This window comes from Poecilia mexicana, unplaced genomic scaffold, assembly GCF_051168715.1.
Source record: "Poecilia mexicana isolate PSO_F unplaced genomic scaffold, ASM5116871v1 scaffold_4, whole genome shotgun sequence".
NCBI lineage: Eukaryota > Metazoa > Chordata > Actinopteri > Cyprinodontiformes > Poeciliidae > Poecilia > Poecilia mexicana.
Window position 1 is genome coordinate 4,991,398 of NW_028263373.1, and position 26,564 is coordinate 5,017,961.

The 26,564-nt window shown below is 37.2% G+C and overlaps 2 protein-coding genes across 2 annotated transcripts in view; both read right to left on the reverse strand.

Moving 5' to 3' along the window:
* ap1m3 (adaptor related protein complex 1 subunit mu 3) overlaps positions 1–14,809 on the reverse strand; it is a 39,948-nt gene extending 25,139 nt beyond the window's left edge. Inside the window, exons 1-4 of the mRNA XM_088004842.1 lie at positions 14,270–14,809; positions 6,176–6,332; positions 5,507–5,574; positions 4,940–5,070 (exon numbers count right to left, since the gene is read on the reverse strand). Coding sequence (XP_087860968.1) covers positions 4,940–5,070; positions 5,507–5,574; positions 6,176–6,332; positions 14,270–14,311 — 398 coding nt within the window. The 5' untranslated portion in view covers positions 14,312–14,809. The remainder of the gene's footprint in view (positions 1–4,939; positions 5,071–5,506; positions 5,575–6,175; positions 6,333–14,269) is intronic.
* A 617-nt stretch (positions 14,810–15,426) lies between these two features.
* cunh1orf210 (chromosome unknown C1orf210 homolog) lies at positions 15,427–26,078 on the reverse strand. Its single transcript, XM_014970243.2, has 4 exons — positions 25,885–26,078; positions 18,142–18,628; positions 16,946–17,140; positions 15,427–16,281 (listed from the first exon to the last, which is right to left on the reverse strand). Exons 2-4 carry the CDS (start codon positions 18,188–18,190, stop codon positions 16,082–16,084), a joined length of 444 nt encoding a protein of 147 aa, XP_014825729.2. The 5' UTR covers positions 18,191–18,628; positions 25,885–26,078; the 3' UTR covers positions 15,427–16,081.
* Positions 26,079–26,564: the final 486 nt, after the last annotated feature.

Consider the following 26,564-nt stretch of genomic DNA (forward strand, 5'->3'; position numbering starts at 1 on the left):
TTCGATTCAGATGTTGTGCAGCCTCACGCTTTGATCTCCTTTAAATAAACTCCATTAATTTCAAGCACCAAGTCAGAAAGTGATCCAAAATGGCAGCTGCTGCTGCAGTCTTCTATCCTCTCCTCCCTCTGTGATCAGCCATAAGGCACGCACTACAAAGCAAGATTAGTAGCTTAGAGAGGTATCTCCAAGTTCAACTCTGGGTTTTTAGTGTCACAAAACTCTGACTGGTTCACTTATTTCTGAGATGAATCACCATGGTAACTTTTGCTGGATACTGAATCTGCTTCAGGAGCAGATCAGGTTAAAAAAAAAAAAAAAAGGAAAGAAAAAAATCCCTGTAAGATCAGGTCTTCCTGAGCTGAGCAACATTTTTATGTATGTTACCTACACATGCAAAGTGATCAGTTGGAGATCCCATATTAAGAAACAATTACATTTGGGCACTGCAGATGTAATTTCCAAAGTTTTATTTTTCAGTTTCACCTTTCCTTTGTTGACTGAAATGTTTTTTCTTGCGACTTCTCTTGAGAATCAGATTGTAACTTTTTTCATATTTACCATTTAACATCTAGTTAAGGTGTTAAAGCAAATTAAATAGGGAGCAAACTTTTCACTTGTAAAGGTTTAAATTCAGTAGAGCTTTATTGGTGTTTTGCATATTCAGCAGATAAAAAGCCACGTGCATAAATCCTCTCTTTCGCTACCTTTACCCCTCTAGATGATTTTAAGTCTTAAAGGAAGCACTCACCTACTTTCATTATGAATTGATCGACATTAAGATTTTTTTATTATTATTTGAATGTATTTAGAGTAAGTACAGGTACAGGGTTGAAGAAAAGCCCTTTATGGGTTTGATTTATGTAGTTTCAGGACTGTGTTCATTTATAGCTCTGTTTTGATTTCCACTAAGGTCTGAAGGAAACATCTGTTTGGCTGCCTTTCATCTACACAATGCTGCTCAGAACAGTGAGAGAGTAACAGAAACAATAAAGCTGCAGCCGGACAGGCTGAACAATGAGCAGCAACCAGTTGAAGAGGCATGTGGAGCCAAATTCAAAAGCTAATTTTAATGATTGTTCTTTGCTGACTTTTAAACTACAGATATAATAAAATCATCAACTGCAGCTGCTCTAAATCGACAAACCTTTTTAGCATGCTACCAGTGTCATGAACTATGAAGACAAATTCTGCTGATTAAGGAGGAAATACAAATGGTAAGTGGAAGGCCTTGTTTTCACTTCAAATGTGCAGTTTTGTTTAAATGTCAACAGCAAAAATGACAAAAAACAAATAAGTTTAGGACTGATTGACAGATTAAGGCAGGAGATTTTCCCTTGTTTTCTGTCCCAATTCCTCACACTTCAGAAATGCCTGCTCATATGCAAGAAAGTCTGATAGAGATGAAAGAATTTGACATATGAGGTTTGGGTCGATGTTGAATTGTTTTGATGTTTTTCTATTTTGCCCTGATTCTCCTCAGAAATGCTAATGAAGGGATCTGGAAGAGCGCCTGGCACTAAGCTGACAGATTAGCATAACAATAGGAGAAACACGAAAATTTTTTAACCCTTCAAGGTCAAATAGGCATAAAATACAGAAATAAAACTAAATTTCTTACATGCAGTGTCTCATAAAAGCATCAATACCCCTTGACTTAGAGAACAAACAGTATCATTAAGACCAACAAGCAAAGCAGACAGATTAGGTTCCATCTGTGTTCTGCTTTATGGAGAAGCTTAAAGCAGATGTTTTGAAATAAAACAAGTTCTGAAAATAACTTAAGTTTTGCTGAAAATAAAACCAATTTGGCACAAATGCACACCTTCCACAAACTGATTGGCCAGCAAGTTTACTAACAAGAGAAGATCATCTGGCAAATCTGTTGCAAATACAAGTTTCACAATCTTTTAATATGTTCTTAATGCAAGAATCACAATAACATTTATTTAAATAAAGCTTTAAGAGGTTCTGTTTCTAGTTTGTCACAAGCCATGCAGGAGACACAGCAAGCGTGAAGGAAGATGACGACGAGATTAAAACTGAACTTTTTGGCCTACATGAAGGCTACAGTGTGAGGTAGGAAACTAATGCTGCTCATCAACCTGAACATTACAACTCCACTGTGAAACATGATGATGGCAGCAGAAAGCTGATCAGAGTTGATGGGATAATGGACTGAACTAAGTACAAGCCAGTCCAAAAAAAAAAAAAATCTTAAAGGACGGGGAAAAAAAACAACAACTTGTGATTGGTGCAAAGGTTCACCTTCCAGTAGTGAAAAGGTTCACCTTCCAGTAGTGAAAAGGTTCACCTTCCAGTAGTGAAAAGGTTCACCTTCCAGTAGTGAAAAGGTTCACCTTCCAGTAGTGAAAAGGTTCACCTTCCAGTAGTGGAAAGGTTCACCTTCCAGTAGTGAAAAGGTTCACCTTCCAGTAGTGGAAAGGTTCACCTTCCAGTAGTGAAAAGGTTCACCTTCCAGTAGTGAAAAGGTTCACCTTCCAGTAGTGGAAAGGTTCACCTTCCAGTAGTGAAAAGGTTCACCTTCCAGTAGTGAAAAGGTTCACCTTCCAGTAGTGGAAAGGTTCACCTTCCAGTAGTGGAAAGGTTCACCTTCCAGTAGTGAAAAGGTTCACCTTCCAGTAGTGGAAAGGTTCACCTTCCAGTAGTGAAAAGGTTCACCTTCCAGTAGTGAAAAGGTTCACCTTCCAGTAGTGAACTGGAATATGTGGCAAGACTTGGGGGAATGGGGTGTTAAAATGTTATTTGTCCAATCCAATTGAGTTTAAGCTATTTTGCACAGAAGAATGGACAAAGTTGAGACATTTCTCTTAAAACTCACTGCAGAACTAATTCCAGAAAAAGATGTCTACCAAGAATGGACTCTGTGAGGTAGCAATTAAATGTATACTGGATTGGTTAGATTGTATTTGTAAAAATATGAAATCCATTTATCAATTTATTTCTGTTTCACAATTATGTACAATGGTGTTTTGTCAATCACATCACCTCAGTTGAAAAACCTGAATCTTATGACTAACAAAACATGTGAAAATAATTTTAGCATGACTACTTTGCAAGCCACTCTAGATTCATGGGTATATTTTTATGCATGAGGAACTTATTCTTTCCTTCCCCACCTACACAATAACTCTTGCCAGGTATGCAGTGTAATATTGTAAGTGTTCTTATTGCTGCTGGGTCATAAAAAGGTTAAAGAACTGAAGTAACTCCCAGAGACAGACACAATCAGAGTGTGTGTGTGTGTCTACGGTCTGCAGGGATGAGAGAGTGTTTGTCTCCATGGAGGGTTGGGGAGCTGAGCTTTTCTGTCTGAGAGTCTTAAGTGTGTTCAGCTGACGGTGCCATTGTGTGTAAGTGCCAATCGGAGACGGGTGATTATCAGCATCATTCAGTCAACACACACACACACACACAGTACACATATTCAAGAGACTGAACATCAAGCTACATGCAAAAGTCGTTACACATAAGCAGCTAAGTTATACAATTGTACTCTTTAATGAAAATCAGTGAGGATAATGTGCAAACTGAGGCAATGTCAGAGAGTTGCTGCATGTTACAGAACATAAGTTGGGTCTTATCCTGGAGACAAATGCCTTTCTGAGAAGGGAATAGAAGACAAAGCAACTCTGTCTAAAACCAAAAGCGCAGGAACAAAGCGTAAGCGCTTCTCACCTTCCTCACTGGTTAAGTTCTGCACTTTACTATGACTACAGTTTAGGCCGATGGCTCTCAAAGCCTAGTCGTTAGCTACACTAATTCCCTCTCTGCTGCTTCCTGGCATCATACCACAAAGGAGTTATCTCAAAGTCTCTTTATCCCTGATGGAAAATACAAGTGTCACTTGAACATGTGTAATTAGATCGGAAATTAGAACAAAGTGTTGCAGTTACTGCTTTTAGAGGCTTAAAAAATATAACCTTATTAACTTATCAGCCTCATGTTTAAATTAAAGGAAATAATTTCTGTGGAAACATTTGTTAGATATAATTGCCAAATCCTTGTTATAAAGACTGGTAATTATGTTACCCTTCCCTTTTGTTTCCTGCTGTGAATTGCTGTTGGGATATTCTGAAAATGTGGTTCCAGAATGCATTTGTGTGTTATCTTGTGCAAAAACTGAAACACCACAATAACTTCAACACAAAATGATTTCGACACCAAACCAGAAAACGACTTCAATTTCCACAAAAACCATATTGGTTAAGAAAACTTTAATCACCGAACCACTTTGAATGCCAACTTACCTGGGAGAAAGAAAAGCCAATTAATTTTGAAACATTTTCAAAGCGGCAGCACAGGCTTTGGAGGTTCAACCCCACTAGAACCCACATGGGGGATAGTAAATATAGCAAAGCGAGAGGCAAAAAAGGTGATCACAATTCCCATGCCAATTACTGATCAGAGTTTAAAAAGGGAAACTTGTGATCACTGTCCAGCTAAGATGTGAATCTCTAGAAGCTACACGTCTCTCAAAAGTGTACATACGCCACTGTGACTGTGTAAAAATGTGTTCAAGATAAATCATTTCACTTTACATGGCACATACAATTTAGGAATCAAGAAAAAGCAAAAAAAAAAAAGATAAAACATAATAATGAGCCAGGTCTGGAGGCTAATATGTCATGAAAAAGTGCACTGATCTGGTCAATAAGTGTTCACTATTTTTCTCCACAGACTTAGATAAATCTCTAAGGTTGTTGTTTACAAACTTTAGGTGAAGTCACCGATTTTATTTTTGTCAAATAAAGTCAGCGGAAGCCCAGTGGACTGATTTTGTGCAGAAACCCATCGGTGAAAGGCTTAGAATCACTCCAAACACAATCCGTTATATTTAAAATGTCACCTCAGTTAAAAGGAACAGGTTAATCCAAGGACTTTAGTGGAGTCACAGATTGTGCATCACTTTTCTTACTCTTGAAGGATCTTGCTCTCAGTTGTCTGGGGGAATCCAAAGTCCATCACTTCATCCATCAGTTCATACACTGTCACAAAGTTGTCACGGATACTTTCCTCCTCCAGCTCCTTAAAATACTCCTTAAATACCTGCAAAAAGAAAAACGAGTTGGAGTTATTTACATCAGCTCAGATAAAGAACATGGTGTGTCAGGTTGCCATGCTGTGTGGGAGCAGATTTTCCCTACAAGAGGGTAGCAAATTACCCCTGTTGCATAATTGAATTTACAAGAACAAGCTGTAACAATTATAAAAAGATAAAGATAATTAGGGAAAGTAATAACAGGGAGAACCTTTGGGCAGGGAGATGGAGATAACAAATGTAAAGACAAAGATGACACACTTAAAACAAAACATACATCCACAATGCATTGTGGGATGAATGCACAGATATATGGAGTTGGCTGCCAAAGGGGGAGGAGCTTCCAAGTCCCGAAAGACCACCCCCAATCCGGCAGATGACACAGCACTAAAAGGACTTCACTGGTATTAAAGTAAAAGTTAAAGAACTAAAAGCATGACTCACCTGAACTATTCTGTAGAGAAAGGAGTACACCAGAGCAGCGTTGGCATTCTTCTTTGTCATTGCTACCACTTATGAAGAAGCTATTAAGAAAAATCACTTTTCATCCAAAGGTTGCACCCAAAATAATTATTTTCACTTATCCTTTGCAAAAGAACAGAAGTTAAAAATTGCACATGCAACATTATATAAAGTCACCAGAATGCATCTGATTCAAAAGCAATTATTAAGAACATAACCCAGGGTTGAAGAACAGCTAGGATGTAATTCAATGCACTGGGAATAGCAGTTACTCCCAACTGCAATATGATGCTGAATTAATAATGTTCTAGGAAGACTGACTGTATAATCTCAGAGTAGAAAAGGGGAGGATATTCTGCACAGTAAATCACACTTTGCTCACTCTGATTCAAGATATGCAAAGACAGACAGTGAGAAGCTCCGGAGCTGCTGGGTACACAAACCTGGAGCACAGGGCCTCCTGTGGTTCTGTTCTGGGAAGATAAAATTTACCCGCATCATAAATAGAAATGACTGACAGGGAGGGGCTGACACTTTGAGGTGGGATTGTCAGTCTTCATGAGAAACTACACCCATTGGTGAATTGAGACATCCACAGTGAAGACACCTTCCACACAAAACATCACACAGAAATAAACTCGCATTGGATACAGTAAAGGTTGCTGTGTTTGATCCAGAGGAAGTGTGAGGAGCCATGGCTGACCAGCGGTGTCATCTCAGCCTCTTCCTCCCTCTTCATCAATATAGGCATGAAGTGGTCAATTTCATTCATGTCCATGTTTCCCATGTAGTTACGGCAAATCAAAACCTGGACGGATAACACAAGAGCAGAGAGGGAGAGGAAATATTATGCAGTAACCATTCAGTCATTAAAGATTCATAGCTTTGGCTGAGATACCAAATCTGCACTCTAGTCTGAAGATGCTTCAGGAAGCTTTGGCTGACAGTTGAAAGAAAAGACAAAAAAAAAGAAAGAGAACTCATCCTCTCTCAGTTTCTCTTGCAACAAAATGTGAAAACAGTGTTTCATGCCTGAATGTTTTCCTTGAAGCTTTAATGGACTGATGGCTATCTCAGCATGAATGATGAATGGCTTCCTTAAAGGAAGAATCAGAGCAGATCCCACGAAAGTTCACAAGATGATTGGGGTCAAAATTCAAAGAAACCACGCTGCGGAACTTTCTAAGGGAAAATACAGGGTAAAAGTTCAGCCATGCAACATGTCGGTATACTGAAGGTGTGTGGATGTTGGCTCTTTTCCCTCAAGATCAACAATTAAAAAAAAAGGAAAACTCCAACAACGTCCACATTTACTTAATGAAAATCAAAGCAAAAGTTGTTGGAGGCTTTTCCATGCCTGAGCTCCAACAGACAGGATTAAAACAAAAATCTTGATATGAAAATAATTCAGAATCTTGGCATGTGCAGCATGCATCAGACGTTTAAATTAAAAAGTATATTTACCAAAGAAATTACATCTCAATGACTAAATTTCAGCTGGATTTTCAGCATCTCTACAAGTAGTCTTCTGGCTTAAACAAATTAGGTTTAAGACTAAGATTGATTTGTCACACTGCAGTATGAGTACAAAAGCAACCGCCCATGTTTTTTTTTTTTTTTTCCCATGCTACATTGTTTTAAATCCACAGTTGACTAGCTCAAGGTAGCAGACAGTATGCTGGCTAAAAGGTCAGAAATCCTGACTAATTAGATAATATCAGCTTTTTAAAATGTTATGGTACTTTAAGAGCAAAATGGTACAATAACTTGAGGAATAAGCACTTAAAAACAGCTACTTAGTTTAACAGGCGCTTCGCACAGTTGTCACAGTATATGTATAAAATAAAATTACCAATAAATTATTATGTTTAACCAGTTATACTGTGAAAATCTCATACAGGTCCATGTTTAAAGAAGATAAGCCAGGACAGTTTAAAAATATATTTATAGCAAAACCAAAATAATAACAAGAATGCAAAGTCATAGTACTTTGATGGAACATCAGAAACAATATGATTATCAGTGGTACATAATCAGTAACAAATGAACTGAATTATTTACACAGACGTCTGATTGAGGTCATACTTAATTAGTAGTATGAACGACTACGCAAAACAGTATAAACAACAAAATCTGAGTATCAAAAATTGGAACCGAGTATCAAGACCTGTTGTGTGGACATAGCCTGAGAAAATAACTTCCCAGATTAGTGTTTCCTAACCCTGGTCCACAGGGATGTTTTAGTCCTGGATGTTTTATGTGTTTCCCTGCATCAACACAGCTGATTTCAATTGATAGTTGATTAATGGGCTTTTCCTGAGCAGGAATCCTTGGAATCAGGTGTGTTAAAGCAGGGAAGCATCTAAAACATGCAGGGCAGTGTGCCTGCAGGACCAGGGTTGGGAAACACTGTGATGGACCATGGAAGGAGATTAAGAAATAAAAATTCCTCTGCTTTGGGGGTCTGTATCTTTCTCTCACACACATGAACACGCAGACACACACACACGCTGACAGACACACAACTCTCCTCTGTCTTTAATAGAGACTTTGTTGTGGAGAGGTCACACACGGCCAGGTACAAAGGTAGAAGGAAATAAGATATAAAAAAGAAATTCCAGCCAAGTAATCCGAGGATGCGGAGAGGCCGATGCTCAGGTACTGTGAAGAAAGATGGAAACCGCAGAGTAAGCAGTTCAAAGGTCAGTGGAGAAAAAGAATGACATATGGACAGGTTGTTGCATCAAAAAACTGCAATACTGAATACTGCCAGTGTGTAGAGATTCACTTTGAAGTTCTGAAACCAAACTAATGAAAAACAACAACATTCTTTCTCTAAAGAAAGAATGTCGTTCTGGAGTCACTGCTATCACAGATCATCCTACTACAAAAGGTTTTTGAGTTACTATTTTAATGAAGTTGATATGCATTGCAATGGGATAAAAAAATACTGGCATAATGGAAATACTGGCTCCATGCTATATTGTCTAGTTAATCTGTTTTAAAAACTGGGAGATTGATTAATAATGTATATAAAACTCTCAGGGCTCATTATGAGCTTTGACGAGTTTCCCTTATCACCCATTTCCCTGCTGTACATTGAAAAGTACACAACTGTCATTTACCAAACAACTGCATACTCTGGAGAGGTATTAGTCATCTGATTCTACAGTGACTGAAAATGAAAGTGTCAAGCTTCTTTCTTGTTAGCAGTGAAGAAGAATGTAACCTGCTGCAAAACATCCTAAATGTGACTTTAAGATGAGGAAGACGTCAACGCCGTGTGTTAGTTTGTATGAGTGCCACATTAAAAAGGAAAATATCATGCAGTTTTGAGCATTCAGCAAAGGTAGAGTACATCAAACAGAACACTTTCCACAAACAGTGAGCATAATGCATGCCCCAAAGTCTAACGACTTAATAATCCAGGGTTCATTAAAATCTAGAGTGGATTGTTTCCCCCCAATTTGAACCACTACACTACCTGTTAAAAAACATACTATATCATGATGAAAATTTCACAAACGAAATATGAAATCCCATTAGAGAGCATGCCGATATTTGGAGTTACATATAATACTTTTTTTTTTTAATTTAGGAATTATTTAAAGATTTGACACAACATGCTTAATGCGTTATACCTGCCATACTTTCAGATTAACTACAAATCCTATTCAGAGATAAAAACTAAAAAGACAAGAAAACAGTTATTTTCATATAGTGCAGTTTATACCTGGGTTTACATTCCTCAAATGAAAAAAAATGTCCTAAATTAAAAAATCTAAGGTGTATTCAAAACTGCCTCTTATTAAATCATGTGTATCTAAAATTGTAGATAATCTAAAAGAGAGGGAAGGGAGGGAAAAACAGCATTTAGAGGGAATTTGGGGCAGGAACACACACGACAATGGGTGGCTGTGTCCAGAATGTGAAATCAATACAATCCACTCACTACTGACCTCAAAGACAAATAGCGACCAGAAAACCCTCACTGGAGTGTTTGACCCGAAGGCAAACTAGATAAAAAAAAATATCTCAGCAAAGCTAATGTCAGTTTGGATCACCCATCAACACTTTGCAACGTAAATCATAGAATAAATCTCACTGAGTTACTTCAATACCAGGCTGATTATGAAATAAGCAAAAGAGCTGTTGGCAGAAAATGTAGTTTGCTTATGAATGGGATACTGTAACCCTAAGAAATTCAGATATAATGCCACACAGTTCCTTGGTCAATAGAAACCATTTAACATCAGGAATGGTCACAATGCCTCCTTTTGATCCCAATCTGAGATTCCAGCTCAAAGTGACACCGACAGCTCCATTGTTTAGTAATAGGGAGTATGTTAACATGCAAACTACTATCATTGTTGTCTGGAAACAAATTTTACTACCTTTTATCCTTTCCTGAGCAAAACTGCTTGTCAAAACTGTGGTTTTACTAAACTAATATTTGGAAATAATTACGTTAAAGTGATTTTGTACACCACCATTGTTAGAAAAAGGAAACATCAAGTTTGGAGCAACCATTAGTTTTCCTGAGGAATTACAGTGGAGCACCTACTTATGATTTGCAGATTTTTCTGTGGCTCGCAGCTCCAATTTATTAGCAGAAAATTCACCCACTATAGCAGGTTTTTGAAAATATTCAATCAAATGCTGCTTTGGAAGCTGAAATACCAAAAAGCGATGATACTTGAATGCTATTGGCTGGCATTTGCAAAGCAGCCAATCCAGAAACTCTATTCATTTTCCTTGGTGCTAATTGGCTGTACCTTAAGAGCAGAAATAATTAAATCTGTAGACTATATATTTGGGCTGCACAGTGGCGCAGTTGGTAGAGCTGTTGCCTTGCAGCAAGAAGGTTCTGGGTTTGATTCCCAGCCCAGGGTCTTTCTGCATGGAGTTTGCATGTTCTCCCTGTGCATGCATTGGCTCTCTCCAGGTACTCTGGCTTCCTCCCACAGTCCAGAAACATGACTGTTAGTTAAATTGGTCTCTCTAAATTCTCCCGAGTGTGTGTGTGCATGGTTGTTTGTCCTGTCTGGCCCTGTGACAGACTGGCGACCTGTCCAGGGTGTACCCTGCCTCTCACCTGAAATGTGTTTAGAAGAGGCCTCAAGTATTCGTGAATTTTAGCTGTCCATTGATGACTGCAGTTCCTATCCCCTGTGAATTTAATATATTTTGTGTAGCCAGATGAATCAGTCTACACAAATGTGGGGTGTCTGAAGGACTGAGTCTGGATTTAATTTAGCATTTGACAGAAAAATGAAATGATGGAAAAATGTCATGACATCTCTATAGTAATGAAGGCCTATCTTGGGCTCTATGGCAGTAACCGATTTTGAAGTCACCCAGAATCCATTTGGGATTTTTAGTCTGGAATCGACCAGCAGCTTGGCATTTCCATCCAAAAAAAAAAACAACAAAAAAAAAAAACAAACATTGTGACTAAAAATGAAAACATCACAAATTTAAAACATCATATACTGAGGAACCAATAAACTTAAAGTTAAACTTTTCAGCTTGCATTTTTTGAATCCAAGTCTCTAATGACTCCTTTAGTTATTTTACACTTACTATATGACCACGTTCATCTGCTGGAGACATCTAAATGCTCACAATAACCCTAAACTTGAGCTCAAGTAAATTACTGTATAGAAAAATTCTATTGTGAAGCTCTAGGAACAATTGATGCCGTAATGATTTTAATAGCTTGACATTTTGGTACAACAGTGGGTCCCAGAAGCTATCCATGTTCAGGCTGGTGCCCAGGAGGTATGGTGGAAAGGGGACGGCTTTACGGTGGAGGGATAAAGGGCAGATGTGGAGATTGGCTTCTGCCTTCTTGTGCATTTTAAGGAATATGTCTGAAAGCTGAAATGGGCAGGTTGTGCTCGACTGATTTTTTGTAATGTCTTCAAAACTATGTAAATACTCATTCAGAATTCAACCTTTTACTCCAGTTAATTACACTTTTAATTACAACTAAAATGCATATTTGCTCTACGAGCACTAAAATTTAGAAACTTGTCTGATCAGGACATTGCCAGAGGCACAGTGAGGATGGAAGGTGAAGCACTGCTAAGTAGCCTGAGGGCAGAGATAAGTAGACTGAACGAGGGGAAAAGAGAAACCTTTAATCTGTACAATCAGGCTATGAAGGACGGATCTTTCCCCCTTCTGGGCATCGTTGTCAAGCAGCAAAGGCTATTCAGCAATTCCTTTTGTTGCCCGTGTAGTGACTCCAGGACTGTTTAATCATCAATCAAACTGACACACAGATTTTGGATCAATCATGAGGTCTGTAAATGTCAGATATGTCAGAATCCCACAGGTTAGTTTGTATTATCTGTATTTGCTTATTTGTGGTGAGTCTTTTGAGATTTAAAATCTCATTTACAAGGATGTCATGGACAAAACCAACACTAATATACTCAGATGTTTTGGTCCAGTCAAAACCTGAAAATATATACACCCCAGACAGTTTTTTTTTTTTTTTTCACCCATTTTCATTCAGAGAACAAAAGAATTTACGGGATATTGGTAAAACAAAAAAAAATCTCAGGAAAAACAGTGGGTTTCTAGTCTATCAACATCTGACTTTGATTGCACAGTTCACCAATCAATGTCTGATGTTGCAGTGCAGAGGTGTCCAAAGTCAGTCCTCAAAGTCTGGCATCTTGCATGTTTCACTTTTCTCTCGTTGTTACTACCTCCTCGGCATATGAAGGGCAGACATTAAAGAAATGAATCTTAAAAAAAGCTATAGATATAAATGTTATTGCTCTCAAAGTTAAGCTCCGCAGGTTTTCTTTGGGCAGTGTGACTTTAAGACAAACAGTGGCGGGTTTGCAGTGCTGACCAAACAATCCCAGCAGGCTTCCTATTCTTAGATATTTTCTTGTAAGTTAGTTCAAATTAAAAGAAAATGTGAAATGCAGGTCTAAAATATACATAGAAGTTAAAACAATTAAAAACAAATACATAGCTTAGACTAAATATTATGTAGATTACACTAGAAGTAAGTAAGATATTCCAGAGCATTAAAATGAACAAAACTTGGCATTTTAATTGAAACTGAAAAAAATATGAGCTGACAAAAAAAAATCCAGAACACATTTAATATGACAAAATATATTCTAACAAAATGAACAGCAACAGACAAAAATCAATATAACTTTAGGGTTTGACACACCTCTTCGTATCCATGTGGGCCTCGGCCAATGACGCACCTATGCCTCCTGTTTTTACCACAGACTGAACAACCACCCTACACTCAGAGATTTACAGTATGAGGCCGTTTATAAGCTTTATAAGGACACAATCGAAAAGAGAAAAAAAAAAAAAAAAACAGTTCTCACAGGAAATCCAGGAAGTTTTGGTGTCCTTGTCACAGAGATTAAATATTCACACTGCAAACCGAAATTCTCTCCTCACTGAGTTTCTTTGAAGCTCGCTTTTTTGTTGGGAGGGGGTGTTCAGCTCCTGATCTGACCCGTTGAGTGTTTGGCGCTAACCTTTGACCCTTTTTATTGTCCCAGTCAGTCCATAGACATGAATTAGACCTAATTACCCGGTATTCTACTGATTAAAGAAAGAATAGCCGAACAGTGGATCCTAAATAAGAAATTACTCATTACCAAAAAAGAGCACATTACTTTCCTCTATGTCTTTTTTGCTTACAGAGTACAAGTAGAAATCTAGGACAAATAGCGTAGAGCTAATGCTAACTGAACTGGTTCCTCCTTAAATTGTACAAACTTTGTTTTGATCAGCGATCACCAAATCCTGCATAAGTCACTGTAGCAACTTTTACATGGATCCGTGCTCCAACTGACCTGAATATATTGGGCTCATTTCTGCAGAGGCTATTTCAGTCATTCATGTGATTGAAGTGTGTTGGAACACGGCTGGATCTGAACGTTTCAAGACAGTGGCCCCCAAGTTGTGTTAAATCTCATTAGCATCTTAAGAGTCAAAATTAAGTGAGTCCAGGATTAAGTTTGTGTGAACAACCTGAGACAGGAGAAATATTACAAACCTACTGATCAAACCAGATTAGGGTGGAGTTCACTACAGTATGCACACCCTCAACCTATCTGCTGCAAAAATAAGCAAAGCACATTTTAACGGTTTTTGTTAACTATCAAACAAGAAAACATGTGCAAAAGATCAATGGAAACAAAAATTAGACAATTAAATTGGACTTTTAGAGACAAGGAAAGCAATACAAAAGAAAACGAGGCAGATTAAATCCTTGATCCAGTGGAAAGATATTTTCTCATGACTAAATTATACGTAAAAACCGAAATTATATATTTTCATGCACACTGAAGTACTTTTCAATCGGATCAATTGCAATTAAAAGAAACAATAGCTCCAAGAGATAAGTTCAAAACTTTGAAATAGGACACATCACACATAATAAGGGCTGCATCGCTGAACAAGAACAAGCCCTCTGTGTGTGTACACTCAGCATCGATAAACGAGTTTGGCGAGTTGGCGTTCTCTTCCTGTCTGTTTTATGTCAGTGTTACAGCCCATTTAGCCTTAATTCACGAACTTACTCTCTTGAAACACAACTATGCCGGAAATTTTCTAAATGCAGTAGAAACAAGCACGGTGAAATAAAAATATATACTTCAGCAGAGGCGCTTTCTTTAGTTTAAATAGTCCTCGTATCGCAGGTGCCGCGCTGTTAATGTCAACTTCCCCACCAACAAGTCGCCAAAAACTTACCTTTCCCTTCAGGTCGAGGATGAATATCGCCGAGGCGGACATCTTGCCGGAGAAAAAAAAACCTCGAGAACAAGAATGAGGCAGGATGATTTCTAGGTCTACTGTAGGATATGGGTCATATAAATGCAAGAAAAAGTCGCTCCCATCATTCTCCTCCTCCCTCCTCTGAGCTGCGCTCTGTTCAGTCGAAGCGTTTCGCTGCAGCGCCGCTTTCCGGAGCGTCAAACTCACTGCGTTTACGGAAGTACAATTTCCGGCCTCAAAATGAGTTCAACCAATCTATTTTCATCATCAATTAAGATTAATTTTAACCTCATCACAATGTTGCAGAACGCTTAAATCAGTTTTGTTCGCCTGGCTTAGCGCTTAGTGTTGCTTTTTCAGTGCAAATGAGCCGTTTTACACTCTTAACAACTTAAATAAAAGGCTGAAAAGGTTGTGGATTTTGAAGTGACTGACGAGATACCTCAGATCCAACAGATATGTAAAGATGTAGAACTAATGATAATGATAAACAGTTAATAAAATGCGTCCTTGTGAAATTGCTTGTGTTAAAGCATGCAAGACTTTGGGCATTATTATTATTATTATTATTATTATTATTATTATTATTATTATTATTATTATTATTATTATTATTATTATTATCATCTATTTTCCTGTCTTTTTCCCACCAGTGGGCTGACAGTGTGAAATTCAACGCTTTTGTTTTGAAGGCAAAATAGCTCTGCTTCCGGTTTTGGTGTGAACTTGACGTGCCGCTCTTCCGGATGCAGCCTCGCCTGACAGCTCCACGCAGACCTGTCAGGCTGCTCTCATCAGCTGTGTGGCCTCACACAGAAACGCTTCAGGGCTCGACCCAGCGCGCAGTGCCAAGCTTAATTACTGTTGTTTATGTCATTGTCGCGGAGTTTAAAAGAGAAGGTGAGTGATTCGAGTTGGTGCTCGTTGAAGCGAAAAGTCCTAAAGTTAGCCCTTCAGTAATTTCAAATCAACTATTTCTGTTCGTAAAAGGTTACAGTCACAATAGATACTTTTAGGTTTTAGGAAATTAACTCTTATAAGAAGCTTTAAGAAGAATACTGAATATTTTCTTAGTACTGGTACTGAAAGCATCTGAATTTATGATGCAGTTTTTATAAGCATTAACCGAAACGTTTGCACACAACACATGCTAGTATTTTTTTTTTTAACAAACTCACATGATGTGGATTTAAAAAATAAAAAATAGAAGCCTTGACATGTATTTCAGCTATTCAAAAATAAAAAACAACACAGACAAAAATAGCAGAAGACAATGTTCATGGTTATGGCCACATTATGAAGTGTCTGTTGACCTGACAATTTTCAAGCAAAGTGCCACATTGGAAATTTAAGCAGAAGGAAAATAGAAAATAATGTTCATGCAGCCGGATAACATTTAAGAAGCTGTGGGATTTCAGAGACAGATGAGTGACATGAAATGCATTTTTAGTGTACCTTGTTAAGTTCCTCTAGTTTGCCACCTGAAATGCAACCAAATATTTCAGGGGATTAAATATTTGCTTCTTGCAGTGTTTCAAGATAGCCAGTGCTTCTCTCTTGCTGATTTTGACTTTTACATGATTGCACGCTCTTTAAAATATTTTGAAACTGTCAGCAATGTGAATTTAATGGTCCTTCAGAGCTCACATTCAGACCTTCCAAACTAGAAGGCATGTGTAATAATTAATTTGAAAAACATTCACACCAACTGCAAAGACAAACAATGGAGTAGAGATGGTGTCTGGGAGGTTTCTGGTTCAACCAACCACCCACATGCGTCCAGAGACTCTAAGTGATGCTGAATTCAATCACATCCATCTCTTCTTCTGTGTCTTCCTCCATGTCCTTGGCTGCTCTCTCAGCCCGGGCTCTCTCACTGGCCGGGATGTAGTTGTCTTCAATAAAGCCGTCGTCATCCTCCTCGCTCACAGGGGGGAGGCAGTGAGGGTCCACTCGTCCCCTGTGCATATCAAACTCTACATCCATGCCTGCAGCCGGGAATAAAACAAGCATCAGTTCATTAAAAACAAAAGGTTCAAGAAGTCATGCTGACTGACAGGATCATCTGTCTGATATATTTTTGCTCTGAATTTTTTTTTTAGTTTTTGTAGTTTCATATTTTTAGAAGAAATGGAAACATCCAAGAAAAGAATTATTTTTTTTTAATTCCACATGGCTTTATAAGCAAAGTGAGAGGTAGAGTCAAATCTTACATTTCCCTGAAAGGTCGCCTCTTACTGCATGCACTAGTCCCAGGTTTCTTTATTGAAAATATTTTTTGTTTTGGTTTTATGTAATATCTGTATTATTTGAAAAACAAAGTGCTGTCTTTTTAGATGTAAGCCATAATATTAAAAAAAATAAATAATATAAATAATTTGTTTGTAATGAGTTTCACATTTTGATTTGAATTCTGGAACTGATCATTGATTTATCACGATGATGTGCTGGCAATGTTTTTAAGCTCACTTGCTCCTTTAGGAATGTGAAGGATGAAAAAAGCGGTTTATGCATTTCACAAGATGTAAAAGCCTTGCATTTTTCCCCTCCTATGCTATAAAACCAGCCTTCAAACAGGTTATACCTTTATAAATCATGCCTCATGTCAAAACGTTCAGCAGTTTTCTATTAGGTTTGTGTTTAAAAACCAACCTGAAGAGTCAGAATGGCTAACGGTGTCGGGCTCCCTCAGGCGCGTGTGCCTGTAGCTGGCCAGGTAACGTCGGACCACCTGGCATTTGGCGAGAAGGGCGAGGAGAAGGGAGACGGAGATGGCTGTGGCCAGAACACCAACCAAAAACTCCCAGTTGTGACTGGGAGGTTTTGGTATGCGGGTTATTGTGGTGTCTGTAAGAAAGCATCACAGAAAATCACGTACTTTACAATATTGATGTGCTTTGGAAAACGTGTAACAGTAGAAAGCAGTCATGGGCTTCAATTGTTGTTTATCCAAACAATGGTAATTTATATGTATATTTTAAATTTTTGATGTATATGTCATAAAGTAAGACAGCTCTGGCCCTCCCCCCAGCTGATTCGGTTTACTGCTGATCAGCTAACTGAAAGAAGAGTTGAAGCAAATCCAGCAAAAATCTGGCCCAGGATTTGTGAGAAGCATTATGCTTCAGTTGATCATCTACTTTATGTACTTTGTGCAGGTCAGAGTTGGCTTGTCGAACAGGCAAAAAACGCACAAGTAAATTCATGAAAGGATAACTGGGTGTCCACACAAAAATTACAAGAAAACAAGCAAAACAAAAACATGAAGCTTTCTACTTACAAACGGTCACAACAAAGCATGGCTCCATAAGAAAATCAATTTAATCACTATTGCTTGTTTAAATAATGTGCCAGAAATGATCAATAAAAGGCACAAGAATATGTCAGAGATTGTTGTGTTAATGTCTTAAAAATCAGAGGTTTACTATCAGAACTATTAATATCTGTTTTAAACAATGGGGGACGCTCAGATTATGATGTCATGACTTTGGAAACTTCTGAAAGGTTAACGGACCCATTTGAGCTCATTGGAGACACAGCTGCTTGTGTTTTAAGGCCACACCATAAGCACACTGTGTTCTTGTTTGGCACATTAGGAATGGGAAAGTAAAAAAGAGTCTGCCAAGATATCAAGAAGATAACTGTGGAGCATTTTGGCAAATAGAAATAATTTTGGTAATTTTAATTGACCTAAAAAAAGAGAAGTTTGGTTTGGTTTAACTTGTGTGTGTAAACTTCTGATTTCTGTTGTATGATGGATATACTGTGTCTTATATAATGTAAATAAATAAATAAATAAATAAATAAATGTTTTTGGTTTAGGAACAGACAACAAACCTTTCTCTTACCATTAGTTGTTAGTGGTGGTATGGATGTTTGATTTACTGATGATGCCATTTCCTGATGATTTCTCTGTCAGAGCCTTTTTTATTTATTTATTTCCTGGTGAATTAGGCCTTTCACTTGCTTTGAGTCAACCAACTCTTGCATGAAACGTCTCGTGAGAATATCTCCCAGATAGGTCACTTTGTGTTCTGCAACACTCGCAGAAAACACAAAATCATGCTTTTCATTATTTTCTTTTTCAGCCGTTTTGTGTTACATTCTTCCCAGTAGGTAAAAGGTTGAATATGATGATTGGAAGATGTTGCAGGGAATGCAACTCCCCAGATGAGGGGAGTAGTTGGCTGGTTTATCTTTGCCAGATCAGAGCTGAACCTTTGGAACTCCACTAGGTGGCAAGATTGAGGGACAAGTGACCTGCTGGTGTTGACGGATAGGTGGAGACAAGCTGGAATATAAATCAGACTCCTTCTGAAGCAGTCAAACCAGGTCCTGTAGAAAGTAGAGTAAATAACATATTAACTTTTTGCTTGAACATTTTAGCTTTTACCTGTTTACATATTTATAAGAAGGGTTGGAAAAAAAATATCTTCTCCAGTTAGACTCCCAAAGCTCACAAGCATTTTAGCTGGAAATGCTAATGTTTTTGTGCCAAAGAAAGCAAATCTCATCAGAGTCGACACAATCAAATGACCTAAATGTGTCACTTAACACAAAAAAAAATAAATAAAATGTCATAAGAAGAAGTGATTTTATTCTGAAGCCATTAATGAGGACAAACTCTCTGGAGTTCACCCAAAGCAGGAAAAGTGTGTCGTAAACAGGAAGTCCCACATTCTGCTGAAATCCTTCTTCTAAGGTGTTTCTGCAACAAATAAAAACTCACAAATTTGTGTGTGTGAGTCGCCTGAAGGATCTGAGTACATGGCTTCCCACAACATAGACGCCGCAGCCTGGCAGGATCTTGAAGGGTAATAAGAAGGAAGCCTGCAGGCATTATTTGTTTTGCAACAACAAATATCAAAGTTTTTCAGATTTATTTCTTGTTGAAGCAGCGCTGAGGGGAAATGTCCTCAAATTAGAAACACTGCAGCATTTGGCGGTCTTTCTTCCATTTTGGTTTGTTTAGCACAAAACCAGGAAATGGAAAATATTTAAGCAGTAAACATTTTCCCCTCTGATACAGCTGAGATAACTTTGTAGGTTTTATAATGTTTGGCTTTCAAGTTTACAGAAAAAAAAATCATCACAAAGAATTAATGCATTTTTATTAAAAAACATCATTCAAGACACTCAAGGATGCTGGGCAGTTACAAAACAAAGATGCAACAGAAGTAGCAAATAGAATAAAAAAAAACACTAAATATTTTTGGTAACACTTTATTTGAAGGGGGTTGAATAAGACTGACATGACACTGTCATAAACATGACATAACACATGTCATGAACATCAATAAGCCTTCATGAATATTTATGACTGCTGTCATAAAGCGTCATCCGGTAAATTATGACACTTTTAATACAAAGCTGACATTATTAAAATGTCTTTGTTATGACAACTTGACATTAACTAAGAAATCATTACTGATATAAATTTGTTTTAAAATAATTACTGACTGCACTTTAAAAATGAGGTAACTTTATGTTATTAAAGGTAAAGTTTAAACAGTAATGATTTATTGGTTAATGTCAAGTTGTCATAACAAAGACATTTTGAATAATGTCAACTTTGTATTAAAAGTGTCATAATTTACCGAATGACGCTTTATGACAACAGTCATAAATATTCAAGAAGGCTTATTGATGTTTATGTCATGTTTATGAAAGTGTCATGACAGTCTTATTCAACCCCCTTCAAATAAAGTGTTACCATATTTTTTAAAAAGGTTAAGATGTTAATCTATAAAGATGTGATCTGTGTGGTTTCAACAACTGGACTTAGTTTGATGCTCTCTTCACCTGTCATACACTGACTTTGTGCTGAAACCATCATGTGTGTCTATTTACTCTATGCAAATATAAACCTGTGAGCTGAAGATCCTTATGTAAAGTTATTTAAATGTTTCCTGGACATTTGCATCCATGAGTGTGCAGGAAACTTCCCTGTATGTAAAGTACAAACAGATGTACAAAAAAATCCCGTCTGACAGGATTACACAAGCTTCTTTAACTTCTAATGATCTCAGTAAACATGAATATTTGTTTGCATAAGAGCTGTGGATCAAGCTGTTTAAAAACACGTTTCTCTTCCTGTAGATGTTTCACATTTTCAACTATTCTTCTTTTTAAGGTATTTTCTGATTGATATTTGAAGTAAAGATGCTCCATCCTAACAAGTAAAACCAGATGTTTACATACATTGTATGAAAATTAACATATTTTTTCATGCTACAGGCTTCACTTTTACATCAGTTAGCACTGCCCAGATGATTCTCATTTGCTAAGTGGCAGATTATTATGAAACAGATCATTTTTATGATATTTTGTATTGTAACTTTCTTCAAATTCATAAGTTTAAATGCATTTCTTTATTTCATACAATGTCTAAACTGGTAAAATATTGTGTTTTTGTGTTTTTCCACAAACTCATAATAATTTGAAATTTTGACCCTTTCTTACTGACAGAACTGGTCTAACAGAGTTCAGTTTATATGCCACCTTTGTGGTGCTTAAAGTTCAGACCACAAATTTGACTGTTGTCTGTTAGCCACTCAGTAGGTTATTTAGCTCTGTCTTTAGGGTCATTGTCCATCTGAAAGAACCACATTTTGTCAAATTCCTTGCTGATGCCTTCTGACGTTGCTTTAATCGATTTAATGTTCTTTTCTTCAGTTTGTAAAACACACCAGTTCCTTCAGCAGCAGATAGCTACAACATTATCCTGTCACCCCCATACTTCATGGCTTTGGTTGTGTCCCCAGATTTGCAGGCTCCCACTGTTCTCCTCCAAATGTAATGATAATTCATTTTGGCTAATTTTGAGTTTTATCATGTCTCATGACAATATGTCCATTTGGAGACAATAACCTGACTTTATATGTTGCTTTTTGAATAATTACTTCTTCTTTTCTGAGTGGCCTTTCAGCCCATGTCAACAAGGAACTCAGTGGACAGTAATACTCTCTTAGTAGCTTTAGCTTGTATCTTTAGAGAGTCATTTATGTAAGTTCTGGTGTTGAAATGCACATTTTTTACCAAAGCATAATCACCTCTGGGACATGGAACCCACTTCTTTGCTTTATAGTTTGACGCCTAAATGTTCCCATGGCTTTTAAATTTGAATATAACTGTTTGAACAGATAAATGTGGTGCCTTTGTCGCATTTGAAAAATGTTAAAAAGATGAATCATGTGGAGATCCAAAATTCTTTCACACAAGTCCGATGCGCCACAAGGAAGCTGTACTTGAGATGCAATTTCAAGTGCTTCCACAGCTGTGCTTCCATCTAACGCAGAGATTGAATTTTAGTTTATCAGAGGCCTCTAAGGTTGTGGCATCATCACTTGAGCTTCCCAAAATTGTTTAAAGGGATGGAAATCTGCCTATAAACTTCTTACTTTGAAGAAGTCTAAACACAAGTCTCTCTTTTCTTTATCTTGTTATTGAATGAGGCAGTGAGAAATACAGTTTTATGTCTTTTCGTTCTGTGTATGTGAATGTGGCGTTTCAACTGCGTGTGTAAGATGAGACAAGTAAAAAAAAAAAATCCCTCATAAATATTGGGGGTTTTGTACCACTGCCAGCAGTTTTAGCATGATAGGACCCATGTGAAGGGCGTTGTCTGTTCATATCCGTACTACTTTTGCACAACATTTAATTACTGACTTCTCCATGAGCAGATCTTAGCAAGTGGAGCTGGAAGGAATCACACAATATTTGAAATCTGTGTATATTTTACTGATTATAGTGCAGATTGAAGGTTTTGGCCTAGATGTGTTTTGGGAATTTTTTGAGTTGCAATGCCACTACTATGAAATTACTGTATAAATCCCCAAAAATGTTGCATGTCTTTTTTTAATCTTCACCTCATTCTAACCCTTCGTCATCGCTAAAGAATGTGCCGAAGCTTCTGTTGGGCAGTGTCACAGATAGATTTGGAGTTTAAACTGTAATCTAGGACCTCAGAATTTCGATGATTCTCAGCAATCAGCTTTTGTGATTCTTTTTCTGGATTCTCATTCCCCTGTGATTGCAGCACAAACTGATCTCTGTGTGCAAGGAGCTTAAGCATGGCATGGATGTTGGCAAGGAGTGCTTGCCTTTTTTAAAACAACTTGGGTGCTAAGTTATTCATATACTATAAAATATCTCACTTAAGTGCAAAATAGATATTAAATAGTGGGATGCTTATTAAAATTGAGGCTGTTTTTTTATGACTGAGGAAGCATAATAAAACTTTGTGTCTTTAATCATTTTTCTGGTTTCTAACAAATTGTTATTACCTTTTATTTGAGCTCAACTCATCTTAATTCATAACATATCAGTGCTTGGTCAAGGTTATGCCAACGTACTGAGTAACTTCTGGAATCATTTATTCATGCCCAGGGTTAATTTTTAAAAGTAGCTTTGCTGACTGAACTTGAAGGCCCAAAAAAAGAAAAAGATTTTGAAAAAGAACGGTCTCACAGGTCAATCAAAACTTTCCATATCATCTGATTACAATTATGACTGTTAAATGTCCTGATCAGATTAGTTCAATGCCCATGTGACACATAGGTGTTTGTGCTGTAATAGCATGTAAAATTAGCCTATCATAGTAAATGCACTCACTAACAGGCTGATCACCTCGGTTTGGCTTTGAATTTGGAACACCAAGTCAAGGTAAAAAAAAAAGGCTCAGTTGGTCAGTTTTACTTGCCTGTAGTCCAGCTGCAGGTCTGTTCTCTCCACAGTTATTTAAATATTCTGATTTGCACGTCTGCATATTGCTGTCTCTTCTTGTTATAGTAAGTTGTTGCATGTTCTCAGAGATTTAACTGTTTAGATATCACTGAGAGCGGCTGGCAAAGAGCAAAGAAACTATGGTCCTCTAACTCATGTTTTTCTTCTTACAATGTCCTTCAGCCAAATTTTGTTTAGTTTTATTTACATGGTTTTACAACAGGATAATTTAGCGTTGGAAGGAAAATAAATCATGATGTTAGTGTAACACTCTCCTGGTTTCTCCATCATAAATTTATGAGCTTTTTTCAATCCCCACTGTGTGTCTGTTGCTTTCTCAGGCATGTTTTAAGGTTTCGGCACGTCTTGTTCACTTTCTTGACCCTGAGGTGATTTTTCATTGCGAGAGGGGTCCGGCAGCTCAACTCCAGCCATTAGGCCTCTTCCCCTTCATCTTGTCCTGCCATTCTCTGCAGCACTGTTGGCTGTAAACAAGCCAACAGGGCTGCCTTTATCTCTTCCTGTTCTGTCTTCACATAAGCAAAGCAGGACAAAATATACACATCAGGCAGAGCAGGACGTGGACCAGCGGGAGATAGAAGTATGCATTTTATGTGTGGGTGTTGTTCCTGTGCAGCTCTTGTGTGCTTCAATACGTGAATCCATGTATGTGATAAAGGCTAACTTTGCTTTTTTATTTATTTTTTCCTGCACTCATCTGCAAACAAATTTTGTAAAAGAAATCCAGTTTATCTTTGTCATTCTTTGTTCTGTTGCCCTGAATTGAATTAAGGTTTAAGTGTCTGTTGACTCTAACAGTGACAGAGGGTGACAGATGTTATTTTTGTTATTAAGCTGAAATGAACCTCATAGTGTCTGAGTGTAATCAAACCATATGAAAAAGACCAAATAATTAGCAGTTTGATTTTATTCAAAAATTAACTGTTCCACACAATTTGCCTAAGACTTTGCAGAAAATATGTTTTCTTATATAATTACTGCAAGTCAGAATTATCTTCTTTTTTATCTGATGTGCAAATATTCATAATTCATGGTTATTCAGTATAAATGTTGACCAAGAAGCTAAGAAACAAAAAGATGTACGTGAGCTTCAGGCTTTCTCTTCTGTCCCTCCACCAAGTTCTGCACTTATGTTTGCTTTGAAATGTACAAAGAGAGTCAGGTCATGGCATTGCAAGTCAAAGATAATAGACAGGCACATCATTTTTGAACCCTGAGCAACGGTTAACAGAGACTGATAAGTGTCTGTTAACCTAAGAGCTGTTGCACTTAGAAAAAAATGTCAGATTTTTTTTTCATTAAAGTTCAAGTAATGAGTTTTCAGATGTCTAGTGATTTCCATTTTATTCCAGACTGACAGTAGGGTTACCAAAGTCCCACAGTGTATACAATAAGCATGCAATAAACTTTTATTGTGGGCTTACTTTAGCAAAGAAATACTGAAACTATCAGTTTTCACCTGTTTATACAATCTGTAATGGGAAAGTGTGATCCAGTAAAGGTGAACTGCTGCTGGTGCATAAATATTATAAGTATAAACAGTTGATGTCCCACATGGTGGTCAGTGTACGTTATTAAAAATAGAGGCTGTACAAAGAGCTCTTTAAAAAGAACACAAAACAATTATGTGAAATGATTTCCAAATTGATGTATTTCCTGTTTGATTTGAAGTGTCACCTGCCAATTCCTGTTTCTGCAAATTCCGAGAAAAAGAAAAAGAGAGAAGAAAACTGAGCTACAGCTTTGTTTTATAAATGTTTTTATAAAGGTAGCGGCTTTTTTTTTTCTAGAAAAAAAGCATCATTTACAAGGTCATCCAGATTTATGCATCAAAGCATATGTCGCTAAATATTATCTCATATTTATTAAACTCAAAAAATTGTATTAAAGAAAGACATTGGATTATTCATTTAGAAAACAAAAATCCTTGGTTTGGTTAATTTGGTCAGCATTATAAAAAGACCAAAAGACTTTTCAGGATTTAATCATCTGATCACTGATTAAAGGAAACATGAACATTATAAAATACATTTAAAAGTTTTTGCCAAGTGTAAGAAAGTTAAAATGTTTCCTTAAACTTACAGTTGTCTAAAGTGTTAAAACCAAACAGGCAAATCATAAAATGGCAAAAATAACAGAAACAATAAAGTAATGCTGTCGGTTATTGCTTAATATTCTTGAAGGCAGATCTGAAAACTGTGCTCTCTTAGTTATGAGATTAATTTGTCAATTTACTTTAAAGTAATATTGAATTTCAGTCACAGTTTACATTCCCTATTACTATGCATTTAGCTTCATCTTTCCTACATATATTGGATACAATGACTGAATCAGAATCTTAAACCATAACTGAGTAAAACTTTATTAACAAGAAAGTGGAAATGTTGCCACTTTGTTGTTAATAAAGTTTTACTCCTAGCTCTGTGACTTTATTTCCATAGAAAATCATGAAATAAAAGTAAGTTGGCTGGTATGTGTTACAGCACACATTGACTACAACTAGGGATCAATAATAAGTCAGTCTGTTCAACTATTTGCTGAGAAAATGTTGTAGTTTTACATTAAAGGAACAAAATATGAAAATGTTTTTTTTTTCAGTGCAAGTAAGGCTTGTTATATTTTCTCAGCACTTTCTTAAAGGTCATCAAACCAAATAGCTCATTAGCTTGACTACCTTTGAGTGCTTTTATATTGCTTAAATCAAATGTCATAAATTTTACATTTACGCAGTTTTTGTAAGTAGCCTCGTTATACTTGTATTCAGGAGAGAAACATTTACCCAGCCTGTCTTAAATACTGCTAGCGAAATCCCTTCTAAAAGCCCAGTTGTTTACAGTAGGTCTTACCTGGTGAGCTGGTCATCAGAGTCCCAGCGGTATCAGATTACACCTGCTCTCTTCGACTTCCCACATACTTCAAGTGAGCTTTAACATTTTCTTCTGCTTTTGCCTGTGACGTAGAGAAGTGCTGTGCAAAGGTTGATCTTTGTTGTGCTCTGCAGCTCATTCCAGGAATAACATGTTAATGAGTAACTTTGGTTACCAAGGTGTGCTCCCTCTTTCACCTCCTCCTGCCCTTCCCCGGCCAATGAGATATTAGACCTGGCCAGTGGCAAACCAGGAAGAAGTTAAACACGTAGTGAAAGCAGTACGTAACCCTTCACGTTGTAACTACCTGTAAGTAACACAGTAACTAACCAATCTAAGTTGTTTATTACAAATGTTCTGTGGATGGACCCATCCATAACCTGAAGAATAATTTTGTTATCATTTGTCTCCTCTTCTTCTGGGTGTGTCTGTTTGCATGTAATTGCCTCAGGTGACAGACTTTGTCTCGTGAATTTAAAATATAAACATTTTCTCCTCCGTCTTGGGAAAGGATGTGTGACTAGATACTTGCGGCGTCTAGAAGTTTTGTTTATATCAGATCCACAGATTGAACAGAGAGAAATGCCTCTGAGGTTCTGAAAGGAAAAGCGATGTGACCCTGAGAACAATAGTGCCACTTCCTGACCTTCCTGTATCTT